The sequence below is a fragment of the Papio anubis genome, chromosome 13, assembly GCF_008728515.1.
Source record: "Papio anubis isolate 15944 chromosome 13, Panubis1.0, whole genome shotgun sequence".
NCBI lineage: Eukaryota > Metazoa > Chordata > Mammalia > Primates > Cercopithecidae > Papio > Papio anubis.
This window is the reverse complement of record NC_044988.1, coordinates 96,244,703-96,260,228: the sequence shown is the minus strand read 5'-3', so window position 1 is coordinate 96,260,228 and position 15,526 is coordinate 96,244,703. Positions and strand designations below refer to the sequence as shown.

Genomic DNA, 15,526 nt, shown 5'->3' with positions numbered 1-15,526 from the left:
CTTCCAACTACTTGCAAGGCTAAGTTTTGGTTTATTTGGAAGAAATTAAAAGTAGTACAAGATTTTAAAATCAATTTTTTTTTTTTTTTTTGAGACAGAGTATCTGTCGCCCAGGCTGGAGTGCAGTGGTGCAATCTCAGCTCACTGCAACCTCTACCTCCTGGGAGAAGCGATTCTCTTGCCCCAGCCTCCTGAGTAGCTGGGATTACAGGCATGTGCCACCACACCCGGCTAATTTTGTACTTTTAGTAGAGATGGGGTTTCACCATGTTGGCCAGGCTGGTCTCGAACTCCTGACCTCAGGTGATCTGCTCACCTCAGCCTCCCAAAGTGCTGGGATTACAGGTGTGAGCCACTGCACCCAGCAAATTGTTTGGTTTTGATTCAAACAAGTCAAACCAGTTCAGAAAAAGTCCCCAAGACTCCTCTCCCCACCACTACTTCACTTTGTTTCCCTGTTAAAGGAAAAAAATGTTATTTGCACCCAACGTCACTCACTGAACTTTAAATGTAGAGCATTTTCTTAAAAAGAACTTAAGAGTTGGAACCGAGGGTACAGAGTTCTTATCCTTCACTTACCTGCACTGACAAAGTACATATTTTACATCATTTACGGAATAACAGACTGTTACAGCAAGTTCAAGCTTAACTCATTTCCAATGACCTGCTAACTGGTCCACTGACTGGGCAAATTCTAGAGCCCTGAACCCTCCAAGATGCCCAGGGATGGAGACTGTCTCAAGGAACGCTTCGGTGGTTTGGTGGGAAGTGGCAGTCCCTGCGTTGACTGTGACGGAATCAAAATAACCGCACAGGTGTGAAATGCTCCATGTGGGTGACACCCCTCACATCCCACCCACTTCTGTTCCCGAGCACAAAGGAACCACTCCATCTTCTTTCTCCTCACAAGAACCGCAGCGCTGCTCTCCTTCAACCCCACCGGCCTCCACCCCGGGGAGAGGCACGTGCCGTGGGGACACCTGCTTCCCAGGTGTGCACGGCTGGTACCCAGCGCCTCGGCGGGGTCCTCTGCAGGGCTGAAAGTGGGGGTCACAGAGATCACCACGCTGCAGGGACTGAGCTACTTGTCCTTGGTCAGGATGGACAAGCCCTGCCTCAAATAAAGGCTGGAAGTGTTTTTTTCTGGATGACTTCTTCCCCATACAGAGAATGGTTAATCTCGCTGAGGCAATCTGGAGTTGGCTTCAAAATCAGCAATGGGGAGGGGGAAGAACCTCACAACAAACAGTGGTAACAGAAGGTTTGTGTGGGAAGGTGGTTGAGTTTGGTCTAAAACAAGCAGTGTCTCTGGTAATGAGCTGTTGTTAGGAAATACCCGGCGCTTGCAGCCTTTGAAAGAGCACCACTGCTGCTTCTAGAGGGCAGGGTTGTGGGGGTAGGAGAGGGCACAGTGAAGGGAAGCGAAGACCCAACCAACACTAAAGTGCGTGGAGGTGACAGAGCAGTGGAGATACCCACCGCCAAGCGTGCCAGCCGCGGATCACACAGAGAAGCCCAGCTCCGCTCTGGGCGCTAGACCACCTTTGGTATCTTACCTACCTTTTCTGAATCAGTTGGCTCACTGGTAAAATGAGGACACCTAAGCTATCAGCCAGGGTCCTGGCAGGAGACAGATGGGGTACACTCAGATGGAGTGACCAAGGAGAGTTTCACAAAGGGACTATTTACAAAGGGTGTGGGCAGGGTTAAGAGACTCCATTGAGGACAGTGATGTACCCGAGGCCTGGCAAAAGCAGGGAGTGAGGACTGAGACTGGCTTGGGGGAACAAGGAGAGGGTGTGGCTACTAAACCCCAGAAGCTGCCTGACAGGACTTGTGGGCCTTGGCAGAGGAGCCCAGCCACCGCCAACCCACAGCTGGCGGGAGGGAGTCGGGAATGAATTCCCTGACTTCCCTGTCCTCTCACCTGCCAGGCTCCATCCAGAGTGTCTCTGGATCCTGACCAGAAGCCAGGACAGGTCCCCAGTGGCCAGCCTCCTGGAGAGAAGCGCACAGCAGGAAGGGGACCCAGAGGGACCCACAGAGAGCCTCTAGCACACCCCAAGTACCCGATGGGGCCAGTGGGGGTCTAAAATATTACTACAAATGCCTGCCTGGCAGTCACTCACCGCCCATTGGATCAGATTATTTGGCGTTTACTTACCAAAAGGCCACCATATAACTGTATTCTCAGGTGGCAAAACCCAGAGTCAAATACGATGTGGTCATCTACTCATAGTGAAAAACAGAACTTTTACAAAGTTGACAGATAACATTTATTAAAACATGTCATACAAAAGGGCATGATCTCTTCTATAAGAAGAAAATATTAAACATTAACATTCAATTAAGTAAAACCATGCTGTACACTGAAGACAGCAATATATAAAGACAAAACTATTCAACTTTTGCAACATAGGCATAACATTTCACAAAATATCAATAAGATATGCACCTAATGATAATCTGTTTATCATCAAATGGTTTTGTGGCCTAAGAGTCACCTGACTTGCATAAATAAAGTACTTTTCTGGACGAAACATTGGGAACCTCCTAAAAGGAAAGAAGGCAGCAGCAACTAACATGACACAGGCTTCAAGCAAAAATTAAAAAAAAAAAAAAAAAAGTCACATTTGCAAAATGTGTTCCAGCATCTTCCCATAGGGTACTATCAGTAGAGATTTGAAATAAGAAACTTGTACCTTTAAATATGTAAGTAGCAAAGAAAAAACTCCAGACAAACCCTGGTTTCACTGAACAAAGTTAGTCACCCACTAAAGCAACCTAAATCACAAAATTGGCGGCACGGGAGGGATTGGGGATAACGTGATGCTGGTTTCCAGCATCCCCAAGTTATCAGAGAACTTCCAAAAGCAAAAACCTGGCCTCGCTGTGATGGCACCCTCTCTACGCCCACCCAGGAGGCCGCAGCACATCCCCTTCCCCAGGGAAAGCACGGCTTTGCAGCTTCTGCTCTGTCTCAACTTCACTTCCACAGCAGCTCGGGGGTGTGTGAGCCTCTCAAGGAGGGAGCCCCAGAGGCTAAGCAGCTTTCCCCAGTGGTTAGAAGCCAGCCTTAGGGTCAGGTTAGTTCAGCAAATGCCTACTAGAATGGAGGGGATCCTTTTGGGCAAGCTTTTAAAGTCGTGGCCAAAAGGGACCAGATGAAGAGGAGACCTAGAAATCAGAGTCAACAGGCTGGGGCCCTGGAGCGCCTGCAGGCAACCCACAGCCTTGCAGGGTAAGTTACCGCAGTCCTTCCTTAGTTAACGGTGACAGGCACTTCACCATGTGGGGATTACTCTAATGTGTGTATCTAAAGGTAAAAGCATGGTATAAGTATGTTTTTTGTTTTGTTTTTTTTTGAGACGGAGTCTCACTCTGTTGCCCAGGCTGGAGTGCGGTGGTGCAATCTTGGCTCACTGAAACCTCCGCCTCCTGGGTTCAAGTGATTCTCCTGCCTCAGCCTCCCGAGTAGCTGGGATTACAGGTGCGTGCCACCACGCCCAGCTAATTTTTGTGTTTTTAGTAGAGATGGGGTTTCACCATGTTGGTCAGGCTGGTAACGAACCCCTGACCTCACTCAGGTGATCCACCCACCTCGGCCTCCCAAAGTGCTGGGATTACAGGCGTGAGCCACCACGCCTGGCCCCAAGTATGAATATTAAATACCACTGGTGGTGCCTTGAAGCCCTTTCCCACGGGGATTGAAGAAAAACCACAGTTAAGACTCAGAGTAGGGGACAAATAGCTTGGTTGTAGGCCACTGACGTGATCCCTGAAAGATTATTTGAACAATGTTACCCAGAACTACCCAAACTCATTAGGAAGGATAAAGATTTTCTAAAGCTATCCTGAGGTGAAGAGAAGAGACTATTCCTCCAACCCAAGGTAAAAACCAGAGTTTACAAAAATTCACTTTTAATATTCAAATGAAAGCAATCCTCTTCTCCTGCCTCTCTGAACATGGCCAGCATTTCAGACACCCTACCACCTCACAGGCTCTGGCTGCCTGATAAAAAAAATGCCAATTTTTACCAAAACCTCAAATACCACAACAAACTCAAAAGAACAGATGTGAGCAACTTATTTAAGTTCTACGTTTAGTAGCTGATGGACGCATAAGGCTTTCAAGAAGACACTCTTCTCTTCACAACATATTAAATAAGTCCTAGCACAACCGACTGCTTCCAAAACTACCACCCAAGCGTGCCACCACTCTCGGCTGAACAGAAACTCTTCCTCATGACGAGGGCACTACGCTGACTTCAGCAGAACTGAAGGACCACAACTCTCCCGGAAGAGCTGTATTTTCACTTCTCAGACTCTTCTCCCACAGTGTCCTAATGATCATGTGAGTAGTACAATGAGAAACAGCACACCAAACCTTCCAAACAGGCAGGAAACGCTCTGCTAACACCCTGGGAGAGGGTGATCAGTTTTTGGCAGAACAGAATGGCATCACCACTTTAGTACTGAAACTGGTAGTAATAGAACAATTTCTCCTCAAATATAATGGCTAGGATCATACCTAAACCCCACTGGCCTCTACCATGAGAAAAAGAAAAGGAGACATTAGGCTTGATTGTACAGTCCCCTCTGTATACATGTGTCAGGTACACAGAGAAAAGACTGCTAACCAGTAACGTTTCAATACTAAGAGAAGCTATTAATGTGGTAAACAACCAAGAGGTAATATCTAGTTTCTAGGTTTAAAAAAAAAACTATATATATATATTTATAATAAAGTTTTAAATACAAAGTGCTTTTTATATATCGAGAATGATACAGTGTTGTGAATAAATCCCTGTTTGTAATCTTGCTTACAAGAGTTAACTGGTAAATAAGTATTTTCCTTCCTCTTTCCAGACAATGTTTAACGAGTAAACACCTTGGTGTTAGGAGCTTGAGAATCAGAGGCCATTGCCAGCAATGTCTATTACATTACAGCAAAGCCAAACTTTTCAAATAAAATGTCACCCCAAATCCAAGAAAAATTATTTTTATTTTAAGGAAAAACGTTTCTATTTAGAAGTAAATAACCCAGTACGTTTATGGAAAAGATGACATAGTAGTAGCACCCTGTCCTACCCTGGTGATAACCTCAGGTCCATTACACAGCTTAAAAGCCCTCAGGTCCATTACACAGCTTAAAAGCATGTGTAATATACCTTTCTTTTTAACCTAAACCATCTAGCTGATGGGCAGAAAAGGTCTCAGAATAGCTGCTTGTTTTTTTGTCGTGTTTTTTTTTTCTGGTCGGCATAGCTTTGTGGACTTGTAAGTTTAAGCAGCTTTATCTATAATTTGGGAGCATGATTCTGTAGACTACTTTGCTAAACTTAGGACTCCTTTTAAAAGCACATTCCGGCGCTCATAAAGAACTGGCAGTATTAGCTCAGTGTACCCCCTAAAGAGTATCTCCCCCACCTTGAAAGAGTGTATTTTCAAGATTCTCCTTGGGCACGTTTTTTCCCCTTAAGTATAATCACTCATAGAATCCTGCCTATCTGCCCTCTCACTCTGGTTGGTGGAGTGTCACCTTAGCACTCTATGAACTGCCAAAGTTCACAGGGAACTCTCAGCCACAACTTGGGGCTCCTTCCCACTAAGTGTGGTCATGGACCACCCTCTTTGTAAAGCACCATAATCTAAGACAGAGCAGGGGCTGCAGCGGCCCGTGGTACCGTGGTCAGTCACAGCAGCTTGGTGTCTACCAGCCACAGAGCAGACCCCAATGCATGGAGGCTACAATTAACCAAACAGGATTTGGGAAAGCAAACCAATGAGAAATACCTATCTCTGGCACCCTAGAGAATTACAATTAGAGACAACTGTTCAAACTCAATGTTAGAACTAAAATACAAAACACTGCCTTATCAAGAGTCTGAAACACCTTGTGACAGTAGTGGCATCTCACAGAAACTGACAAGGGCACTATGTCAGTCTTGTACCGTAAGTTATCTGTTTCATATTTAGAACGTCATTCTCTTAGCATCTCCATAGTTTTAGTGAAAATATCCTTTAGAAAGAATAAAACCAGACAACAGAGCTCTGTTAACCAATTTCTCATCCTAGGAATCACATTAGTTGTAGCTTTTATATAAGTAGCACTTCCTTCAGGGAAATAGCTATCAAAACAAATCCACATTACCTAAGTATCTATAGCAAGAGCAAAATAAAATTTCAGCATGACCTTGTAGTAATGAGTGATCCAAAGCTGCTGCCACCCGAAACGGAACTGGTGGGTGGAGTCCAGTTCCAAGTGCAGGTGTCTCTGTCCACCTGTTTCAATCACAACCGGTCAGAAGGTTTCCCTTGCCAGCTGGGCGGTGGGTTAACTCACCCCATTACCCATTCCAGGCCAGGACTGGAACACACAAATTTGAGGAATTAGATTTTTTTAATTGGCCTACTTAGAGCTGGTCTTTCAGAAATATCTTCCTTTTTTTTTTAAGCTTCTCTCATAATAGCAAGTAGCACGCATCATCTGTGCCCAGATTTGCATTAATTACCATAGTTTATTTTTGTGCATGCCACTCAAGGGCCAGATCCTATTTTTAGTTAGCCTCAGTTGTATTCTGCTCAGCCTTTGCAGCTTCGTAGGACTTGGTACAAGAAGTCACATGCCGGTGGAAACTGTCCCTCCACATAAACCTCTTTGCACAGATATTACACTCATACGGCTTTATGCCCGTGTGAATTTTCATGTGGCCCACGAGGTGGTGCTTCATTTTGAATTTCTTACCGCAGACGCCACAGCCGTAAGGCCGCAGACCGAGGTGCATGCTCATGTGCCGATCTCTCTGACTCTTGTGAGTGAAACTCTTCCCACACTGACAAGGATACAGCTTGTCGGTGGCTGAGAATCCTAAGTGGGAAGCTTCTTCTTTAATCCCTGTTACCATTTCAATATTCTCACTGTAGCCTGCTGCGAGGGCAGCCTCCTGTCTGTGCCCAATGAGGTTCCCGTCCGACCTCTCTCCGGAAAACTCTTCCATGGAAGAGCCATAGAAATCCACCTGCTCATCATAATTGCCCTCATCAGCCTGTTCATCAAACTCGGCTTCCACTTTCTTCTCCCCGATGTGGAAGTCCTCCTCCACTCCCGAAGGCTGGACGGTGTGCTCGGTCTGCACGGTGTTGATGGACTCTGTGACCTGATGCTCGTCGTAGGCCGCGTGCACATCCATGCCCTCGCAAGCCTGTTCTAAGCGCTCGGGCTTCACGTGGATCCAGCGTTTGTGAGCCATGATGCTGGGCTTGCTGTACATGGGCCGGGTGTAGTGGAACTCGGCGCTGTCGCTGGCGCCCTCCTCCCCATCCTGGCTCGCCATTTCCGTGCTCAGGCGGTCATGCTCTGTGGACGAGTTGCTGGGCAGGTATTCGTGCTCGGTGAGCTGGGATGACAGCTCGTCTTTGGTGCTCTCCTCTTCATTTTCACCATCCCTCAGTTCTTGGGCTTTGGGAAAATCAGTATGACCCCCCGAGCCCAGCTCAAAGCTCTCTACCAGGCCATTGTAACTACTGCTGCTTGGCGACTGGTGGTCACTGCCATGATTTAGCTTCTGACAAAGGACTGTAGGGTTTCCCTCTAAAACTTCAGTGCATTTGTCTACCACATGCCACATCTGGAGGAAGCTTGCCGCTGTCAAGTAACTAACAATTTCTGGAGCGGGCATTACTAGACGTCCTGTATAGCTGGATAGGAGAATGTTCTCAAACACTCTTGGGTTCATCACATCAGGCAAAACAATTCTCCTGCTGTTTTTCAGGAGTACCTGGTCACAAAAGTAGGGTGAACTGGCAGCAAGAACGGCCTTGTGTGCCCGGAAAATGTGGCCTTGGACAACAATGGAGACGTCACATAATTGTCCTTGCTGGCGCTGCTGGTTCAGTTTCTGTAGAATGGTGCTGGAAAAATCAGGAAATTCTACCCGAAAAGAGTTTGCTCCAGGCTCCATTTCATCACAAATCTTGTTCGGTGCTACAAGAAAAAGAAAAATCAGTACTAATTCCAGCCCAAAGATAAATGTATTTTATCCCCTTCTCCATCCTTAAGACAAGTTCCAAAGTTCCACAAGGTCCTCTAGCCTATGGGCCCCCCAGGATTCAATCCCTAGGGTAAAGCTTGCAGGTGCAAGTTTGCCAAAGGCAGGACTCACCACCGCTCCTTGTGGAACTCCTGATTTTGGCTCTGTGTCTGTGGGTAAGAGGACGGAATCCAGTGACAGGATTTGTAAGCTATACAAATCTCCCAAGTAAAACCAAGTACTGTAAATATTTACAGTTAAAACAAACGATACCCATTCAAATTATATATATATATATATATATATATATATATTTTAATGAGATGGGGTCTTGCTTTGTTGCCCAGGCTGGAGTGCAGTGGCACAATCATAGCTCACTGCAGCCTTGAACTCTTGGGTAATCAAGCAATCTCCTGCCTCAGCCTCCTGAGCAGCTGGGACTATACGTACATGCCACCATGCCCAGCTAGTTTTTTTTTTTTGAGACGGAGTTTCACTCTTGTTGCCCAGGCTGGAGTGCAATGGCGTGATCTCGGCTCATTGCCACCTCCACCTTCCGGTTTTGAGCGATTCTCCTGTCTCAGCCTCCTGAGTAGCTGGGATTACAGGCGCCCACCACTACACCTGGTTAAATTTTTTTTTCTTTTGCATTTTTAGTAGAGATGGGGTCTCACTATGTTGGCCAGGCTGATCTCAAACTCCTGATCTCATGATCTGCCCACCTTGGCCTCCCAAAGTGCTGGGATTACAGGTGTGAGCCACCGCGCCTGGCTGCCCAGCTAGTTTTTTTTTAAAATTAATTTTTTTCTTTTTTTTTTGTAGAGACAGGGGTCTCACTTTGTTGCCCAGGTTCATCTTGAACTCCTGGCTTCAAGTGATCTACCTGCCTCAGCCTCCTAAAGTGTTAGGTTACAGGCATGAGCCACTGCTCCTGGCAGAATTTTTTTTTAAAGAGATGAGGTCTCACTCTTTTACCCAGGCTGGAGTGTAGTGGCACCATCATAGCCACTGCAGTCTCAAACTCCTGGGCTCAAGTGATCCTCTCACCTCAGCCTCCTGTGTAGCTGGGACTATGGGTATACACCACTGTGCCCATCTCAAAATGACAGAACTTTTAAGCCTCAGATTTAACTGCTATTTGACAGGTTGTGGTGAGGGTGGGAGAACAGAATAGAGGGAACAAGGAAAAGCATATGCAAAGGCTCTGAGGCAGGAATGCATTTGGCAATTGCAAGGAACTGAAAGGAGACCATTAGACTAGAGTACATTAAGGGAGTGAGGGGCCTGGGGGCTGGAGCAGTGAGGACAGGACAATTGCACCTTTGGTCTTTCACCACTAAAGGGGCACAGTCACTCAGGCCCTGAGCTTTCTCCAGCTGCTGCCAGAATTTTAGCCCTTTAAGGGCTTCTGAGGATATGAAACTGAATGAAACTGCAAGGTGAGCTATTTTCTTATCTGGTGATCTCCAAACTGTCTAAAGAGTTATAGACCAAACACGATAGTTAAGTAGTCCCTGCTACTGAACAGAGTCCATCAGAAGACAAAGTTATAACAAAGAATAAGGCATTGCCTGTGTTGCTACGGTAAATATATTCTGTGGGGTAAGTCAAACATTAGAAATAATTCCTAACAATGGCACACAAGATGAGCTGTGCTAGAGATCCTGCCCATACTCTGTAATTCCCCAAAATTCTGTAATTAAAGCAAAAAAACCACCCAAACGATTTATCAGTGCTATATGTCACCTTGCTCTGATACTATATCCAAACATTACTAAATTATCAAGTTTTCTTTTTTTTTTTTTTTGAGACAGGGTCTCACTCTTGTCACCCATGCTGGAGTACAGTGGCGTGATCACAGCTCACTGCAGTCTTAAACTCCTGGGCTCAGGTGATCCTCCCATCTCAGCCTCCTGAGTAGCTGGGACTTCAGGCATGCACCACCATACCCGGCAAACTTTTGTATTTTTTGCAGAGACAGGGTTTCGCCACGTTGCCCAGGCTGGTCTCAAATTCCTGAACTCAAGCGATCTGCCCACTTGGCCTTCCAAAGTGCTGGAATGACAGGCGTGAGCCACCGTGCCCAGCCCCAAGTTTTCTAAGTATAAACAGAGCCAGACAACCCAGACAAAGACTGAAAGCCATCTTCGAGGGACAGGGAGAGATGACGAGAAGAAATGAAGGTTTCTTGAGTAATTATGATTTGCTAGGGACTGTATACCTTTTTTCACTTAATCTTTATAATTTACTCTGCAAATGTAGGGCTTGATTGTGTGAAGTTCAGCTATTTTAAGAAATTTTCCCAAGGTGGCCGGGCGCGGTGGCTCAAGCCTGTAATCCCAGCACTTTGGGAGGCCGAGACGGGCAGATCACGAGGTCAGGAGATCGAGACCATGCTGGCTAACACGGTGAAACCCCGTCTCTACTAAAAAATACAAAAAATTAGCCGGGCGAGGTGGCGGGCGCCTGTGGTCCCAGCTACTCGGGAGGCTGAGGCGGGAGAATGGCGTGAACCCGGGAGGCGGAGCTTGCAGTGAGCTGAGATCCGGCCACTGCACTCCAGCCTGGGCAACAGAGCGAGACTCCGTCTCAAAAAAAAAAAAAAAAAAAAAAAAAGAAATTTTCCCAAGGTTAAAAGCTAGTTTTTATTACGTTGAGATGTGAATCCAGGTCTGGATGACTCTGAAGTCTATGTGATTTCTCCTATCACATCACTCTGCCTCCTCTAAGATGCCAAAAATGCCAGATTAGGCACTAATAATTTTAAAAGACAGCATTTTTAGAGTGAAGTATTACAGTTTTATACATCTTAAAACATTTCATAGTAATTTAAAACAAAAATAGATCATGAAATAAATGATTTAGGTATTCGTCATTTCAAAAAGAAAAGTTGACTATATAAATGAGTGCACTAAAAGTATGTAAATTCTGGAAACTACATCTGGGTGAACAGATTCTCTGCTAGATCTCACCACTGTAGAATTTTGTTTTTAGCTATTTGAAAAAGGGGGTGTGGGATAACACATGCACATGTAAAAAAAATTTATAGAAAGGTGTAAAAAAAATCTCTCCATCATTTATTCCTAGTCTCCCCCAAAGGAAATCACCATTAAACTTCTGTTTATATTTCTAGAAACTTCTCTGTGCATATATCAGAATAAATCATATACATCCTTTAAAAATCCCTACTCAACTGGGTTCATTACCTACATTTTATTCTACACTTAGCTTTTGTCACTTAATATATCTTGGAGATCTTCCCACATTAGTACAAGAAGAGCTAACTCATTCTGTTTAATGGCCACATAGCTTTCTATTATATGGATGTATCGTAATTTAAGCAGTTCTCCTCTTATAGAATTTCAGTTGGCAGGGGTTTTAAAATCACAAGCAATGCTATAATAGATATTTCTGCATAACTATCTTGCATACCTTTGGAAATATCCATAGCTTAATTTCTACCAGTGGAACTGCTGGGTTAAAGGGCTGTGCACTTGACATAGCCTTGAACTCTTGGGTCATCAAGCAATCCTTCTGCCTCAGCCTCTCCAGTAGCTGGGACTATAGGCATGCTACCACGCCTGGCTAATGTTTTTAAAAATTTTTCTGATACATATTACCAAACTACTTGCCAGAAAGGCGGCACCAAGTCACACCCTCACCAATAATCAACGCTCTTACCGAGTCTGGATATCATTTAACAACAAAAATAAAGCCTGCCTATCTGCTAAGTGACATGATTCATTCCTGTTCTGATCTGCATTCCTTAATTACAAATGAGGCTGGCACTCTGTACTTAGTTTACTGGTCATTTGTGGTTTTCTCTTATAAAATCAATCACATCCTTGATGCAAATAAATTGGGCAATTAATCTTATTGATCTGTAGGGCTTTTTGTAAATTCAGGAAGTTAACTTTATCCTATGTTGTGATTTTTTTTCAGTTAGCTGATTTTATAGATTTTTTTTGCCAAAATGAAATTTACATAAAATAACTACTCTTGCTTTTATCCTTTGCTCCAGGGTTTGTGTCAGACATAGGAGGGCATTTACACCTCCAAAATTTATTATTATTTTTTTGAGATGGAGTCTTGCTCTGTCGCCCAGGCTGGAGTGCAGTGGCCGGATCTCAGCTCACTGCAAGCTCCGCCTCCCGGGTTTATGCCATTCTCCTGCCTCAGCCTCCCGAGTAGCTGGGACTACAGGCGCCCGCCACCTCGCCCGGCTAGTTTTTTGTATTTTTTAGTAGAGACGGGGTTTCACCGTGTTAGCCAGGATGGTCTCGATCTCCTGACCTTGTGATCCGCCCGCCTTGGCCTCCTAAAGTGCTGAGATTACGGGCATGAGCCACTGCACCCAGCAAGTATATGTTTTAATCAAAAGCTTACTGGAGTTTTGATTGGGACGTTTGCAAATTTTCAACATGAAAATCTTGCATATATTCTATTAGATTTATCTTAATGTATTTCATGGCATTTGGTGCTATTAGTATTTTTGAAAATTTTAATTTTTAATTGTTCATTGCCAATATGCAGAAAAACCACTTTTTTATTTTTTACTATGACAGCTTTGCTCACTGCAAGCTCCGCCTCCCGGGTTTACGCCATTCTCCTGCCTCAGCCTCCCGAGTAGCTGGGACTACAGGCGCCCGCCACCTCGCCCGGCTAGTTTTTTGTATTTTTTAGTAGAGACGGGGTTTCACCGTGTTAGCCAGGATGGTCTCGATCTCCTGACCTCGTGATCTGCCCGTCTCGGCCTCCCAAAGCGCTGGGATTACAGGCTTGAGCCACCGCGCCTGGCCCAAATTTATTATTTATTATTATTTTTTAGAGATGGAGTCTCACTGTGTTGCCCAGGCTGGTCTGAAACTCCTGGGCTCAAGCAATCCTCCCGCCTCAGCCTCCCAAAGTGCTGGGATTACAGGTGTAAGCCATCGCATCTGGCCCAAAATTATTGTTGAAAATAAAAATGAAGGCTGGGTGCGGTGGCTCACACCTGTAATCCCAGCAGTTTGGGAGGCCGAGGCAGGCGGATCACGAGGTCAGGAGATCGAGACCATCCTGGCTAACACGGTGAAGTCCCGTCTCTACTAAAACTACAAAAAAATAGCTGGGCGTGGTGGCGGGCACCTGTAGTCCCAGCTACTCGGGAGGCTGAGGCAGGAGAATGGCGTGAACTTGGGAGGCGGAGCTTGCAGTGAGCCGAGATGGTGCCACTGCACTCCAGCCTGGGCGACTGAGCGAGACTCCGTCTCAATAAATAAATAAATAAATAAATGAAAAATAAATAAATAAAAAATAAAATCTTTAATACATGGGATTTTATTTTGGCATGAAGAATAAGGTTGGGACCCAGTCCTTTTTCCTCCAAAATGGCTAGCCTATTTTTCTAACACTATTTGTCAAATAACCTATGCTTTCTTCATAAAGTGCAGGTATCTGTCGTGGAATTCTTTTTTGTTTGTTTGTTTTGAGACCGAGTTTCACTCTTGTTGCCTAGGCTGGAGTGCAATGGCGCGATCTCAGCTCACCACAACCTCCACCTCCCAGGTTCAAGCAATTCTCCTGCCTCAGCCTCCCAAGTAGCTGGGATTACAGGTATGTGCCACCACGCTCGGCTAATTTTGTATTTTTTTGTTTAGTAGAGACAGGGTTTCACCATGTTGGTTAGGCTGATCTCCAACTCCCGACCTCAGGGGATCCACCCGCCTCAGCCTCCCAAAGTGCTGGGATTACAGGCGTGAGCCAGCTCTCCTGGCCTCTGTTGTGGAATTCTAAATGACTGAGAATAAGACATTTAAAATCCGTTCTAAAAAAATAAATGCCACAAGGGAGGTTATGGAAAATGGTGGAGTCAGAAGCTTCATGGGTCGGTCCCTCCACCAATACAATCAGGAAGCTGAAAAAATGATCAAAATCACGATTTCAGGACTCTGGAAGCAGATCAGACACTCACAGCAATCAAGAGAGTGCTGGATGAAGGGAGGCTGCTGAAGCTCAGGAGAGATCAGTGTGCATAAATCCCCATTCCGCAGCCCTGCCACACGCAGCCTGCAGGAAGGTGGCCTGTGTTCCCACAGCAGCTGGCTCATACAAGGAGTGGGGGGGGTGGTGGAGGAAGGACCTTGTCCTCCAAAAATGTGCGGTTGTGCATTTTGTCCAGTCTGGCAAACTCGCTCAGCTTTGTTTTGGCCCCCTCAGGCTGCAGTGGTTTCCCTGGTGGCACCTATCACAAGATTTAAGACACCTACACCTACATCTGTACATTCACATACACAGATCCAGACAGTTAAGAAAATCTTCCAGGTCACAGGCTGGCTGCATGGATAAGAGAAAAAAAAAACTCGAGCAACTACATACAACAAGGAATAGAGACTTCACAAAATAGGAAAAGTCATTGTACAAACAGATAACTGTAACCTCACCAAGTCACAAAAGCAATCCCTGAGGCGGCGTAGAATCTGATTTCCAGAGTTACCACAATATCCTACTCCAAATGTCCAGTTCTCAACAAGAAAGTAAAAACATACACACAAAAAGGAATATACAGTGCACTCACAGGAAAAAGAATCAGAAACACTGTCACTGAGGAAACACCAACACTAGAATCACATGTCGCAGAGGTTAAATCCACTGTTTTAAATATGCTCAAAGAACAAAAGAAAATGATGAATAAGGAAAATCAGGGTAACAATGTCAATAAGGAGACAGAAACCATAAAAAGGGGCCAGGAGGCCAGGCACGGTGGCTCACGCCTATAATCCCAGAACTCTGGGAGGCCGAGGCGGGTGGATCACGAGGTCAGGAGATGGAGACCATCCTGGCTAACACGGTGAAACCCCGTCTCTACTAAAAAAATATAAAAGGCCGGGCGCGGTGGCTCAAGCCTGTAATCCTAGCACTTTGGGAGGCCGAGACGGGTGGATCACGAGGTCAGGAGATCGAGACCATCCTGGCTAACACGGTGAAACCCCGTCTCTACTAAAAAGTACAAAAAAAACTAGCCGGGCGAGGTGGCGGGCGCCTGTAGTCCCAGCTACTCGGGAGGCTGAGGCAGGAGAATGGCGTAAACCCGGGAGGCGGAGCTTGCAGTGAGCTGAGATCCGGCCACTGCACTCCAGCCTGGGTGACAGAGCGAGACTCCGTCTCAAAAAAAATAAAAATAAAAAAAATAAAAAATAAAAAATTAGCCGGGCATGGTGGTGGGCAACTGTAGTCCCAGCTACTCGGGAGGCTGAGGCAGGAGAATGGCTTGAACCCTGGAGGTGGAGCTTGCAGTGAGCTGAGAACATGCCACTGCACTCCAGCCTAGGCGACAAAGCGTGACTCCATCTCAAAAAAAAAAGGGGAGGGGCGGCAGGAGTAGTGGTGGCTCACGCCTGTAATCCCAGCACTTTGGAAGGTCAAGGTGGGCAGATCACTTGGGGTCAGAAGTTTGAGACCAGCCTGGCCAACATGGTGAAACTCCATCTCTACTAAAAATATAAAAATTGGCC

The 15,526-nt window shown here is 45.7% G+C and overlaps 1 protein-coding gene across 4 annotated transcripts in view; it reads right to left on the bottom strand.

Annotated features, from left to right (window-relative positions):
* Window positions 1–2,252: 2,252 nt before the first annotated feature.
* The window catches only part of ZBTB43 (zinc finger and BTB domain containing 43), a 35,048-nt gene continuing 21,774 nt past the window's right edge, over window positions 2,253–15,526 (bottom strand). For all 4 annotated transcript variants that reach the window (XM_009189162.3, XM_003911938.4, XM_017950019.3 and 1 more), the window contains one exon: window positions 2,253–7,987. In XM_009189162.3, the coding sequence (XP_009187426.2) occupies window positions 6,561–7,964 (1,404 nt within the window). In that variant the 5' untranslated portion in view covers window positions 7,965–7,987 and the 3' untranslated portion in view covers window positions 2,253–6,560. The remainder of the gene's footprint in view (window positions 7,988–15,526) is intronic.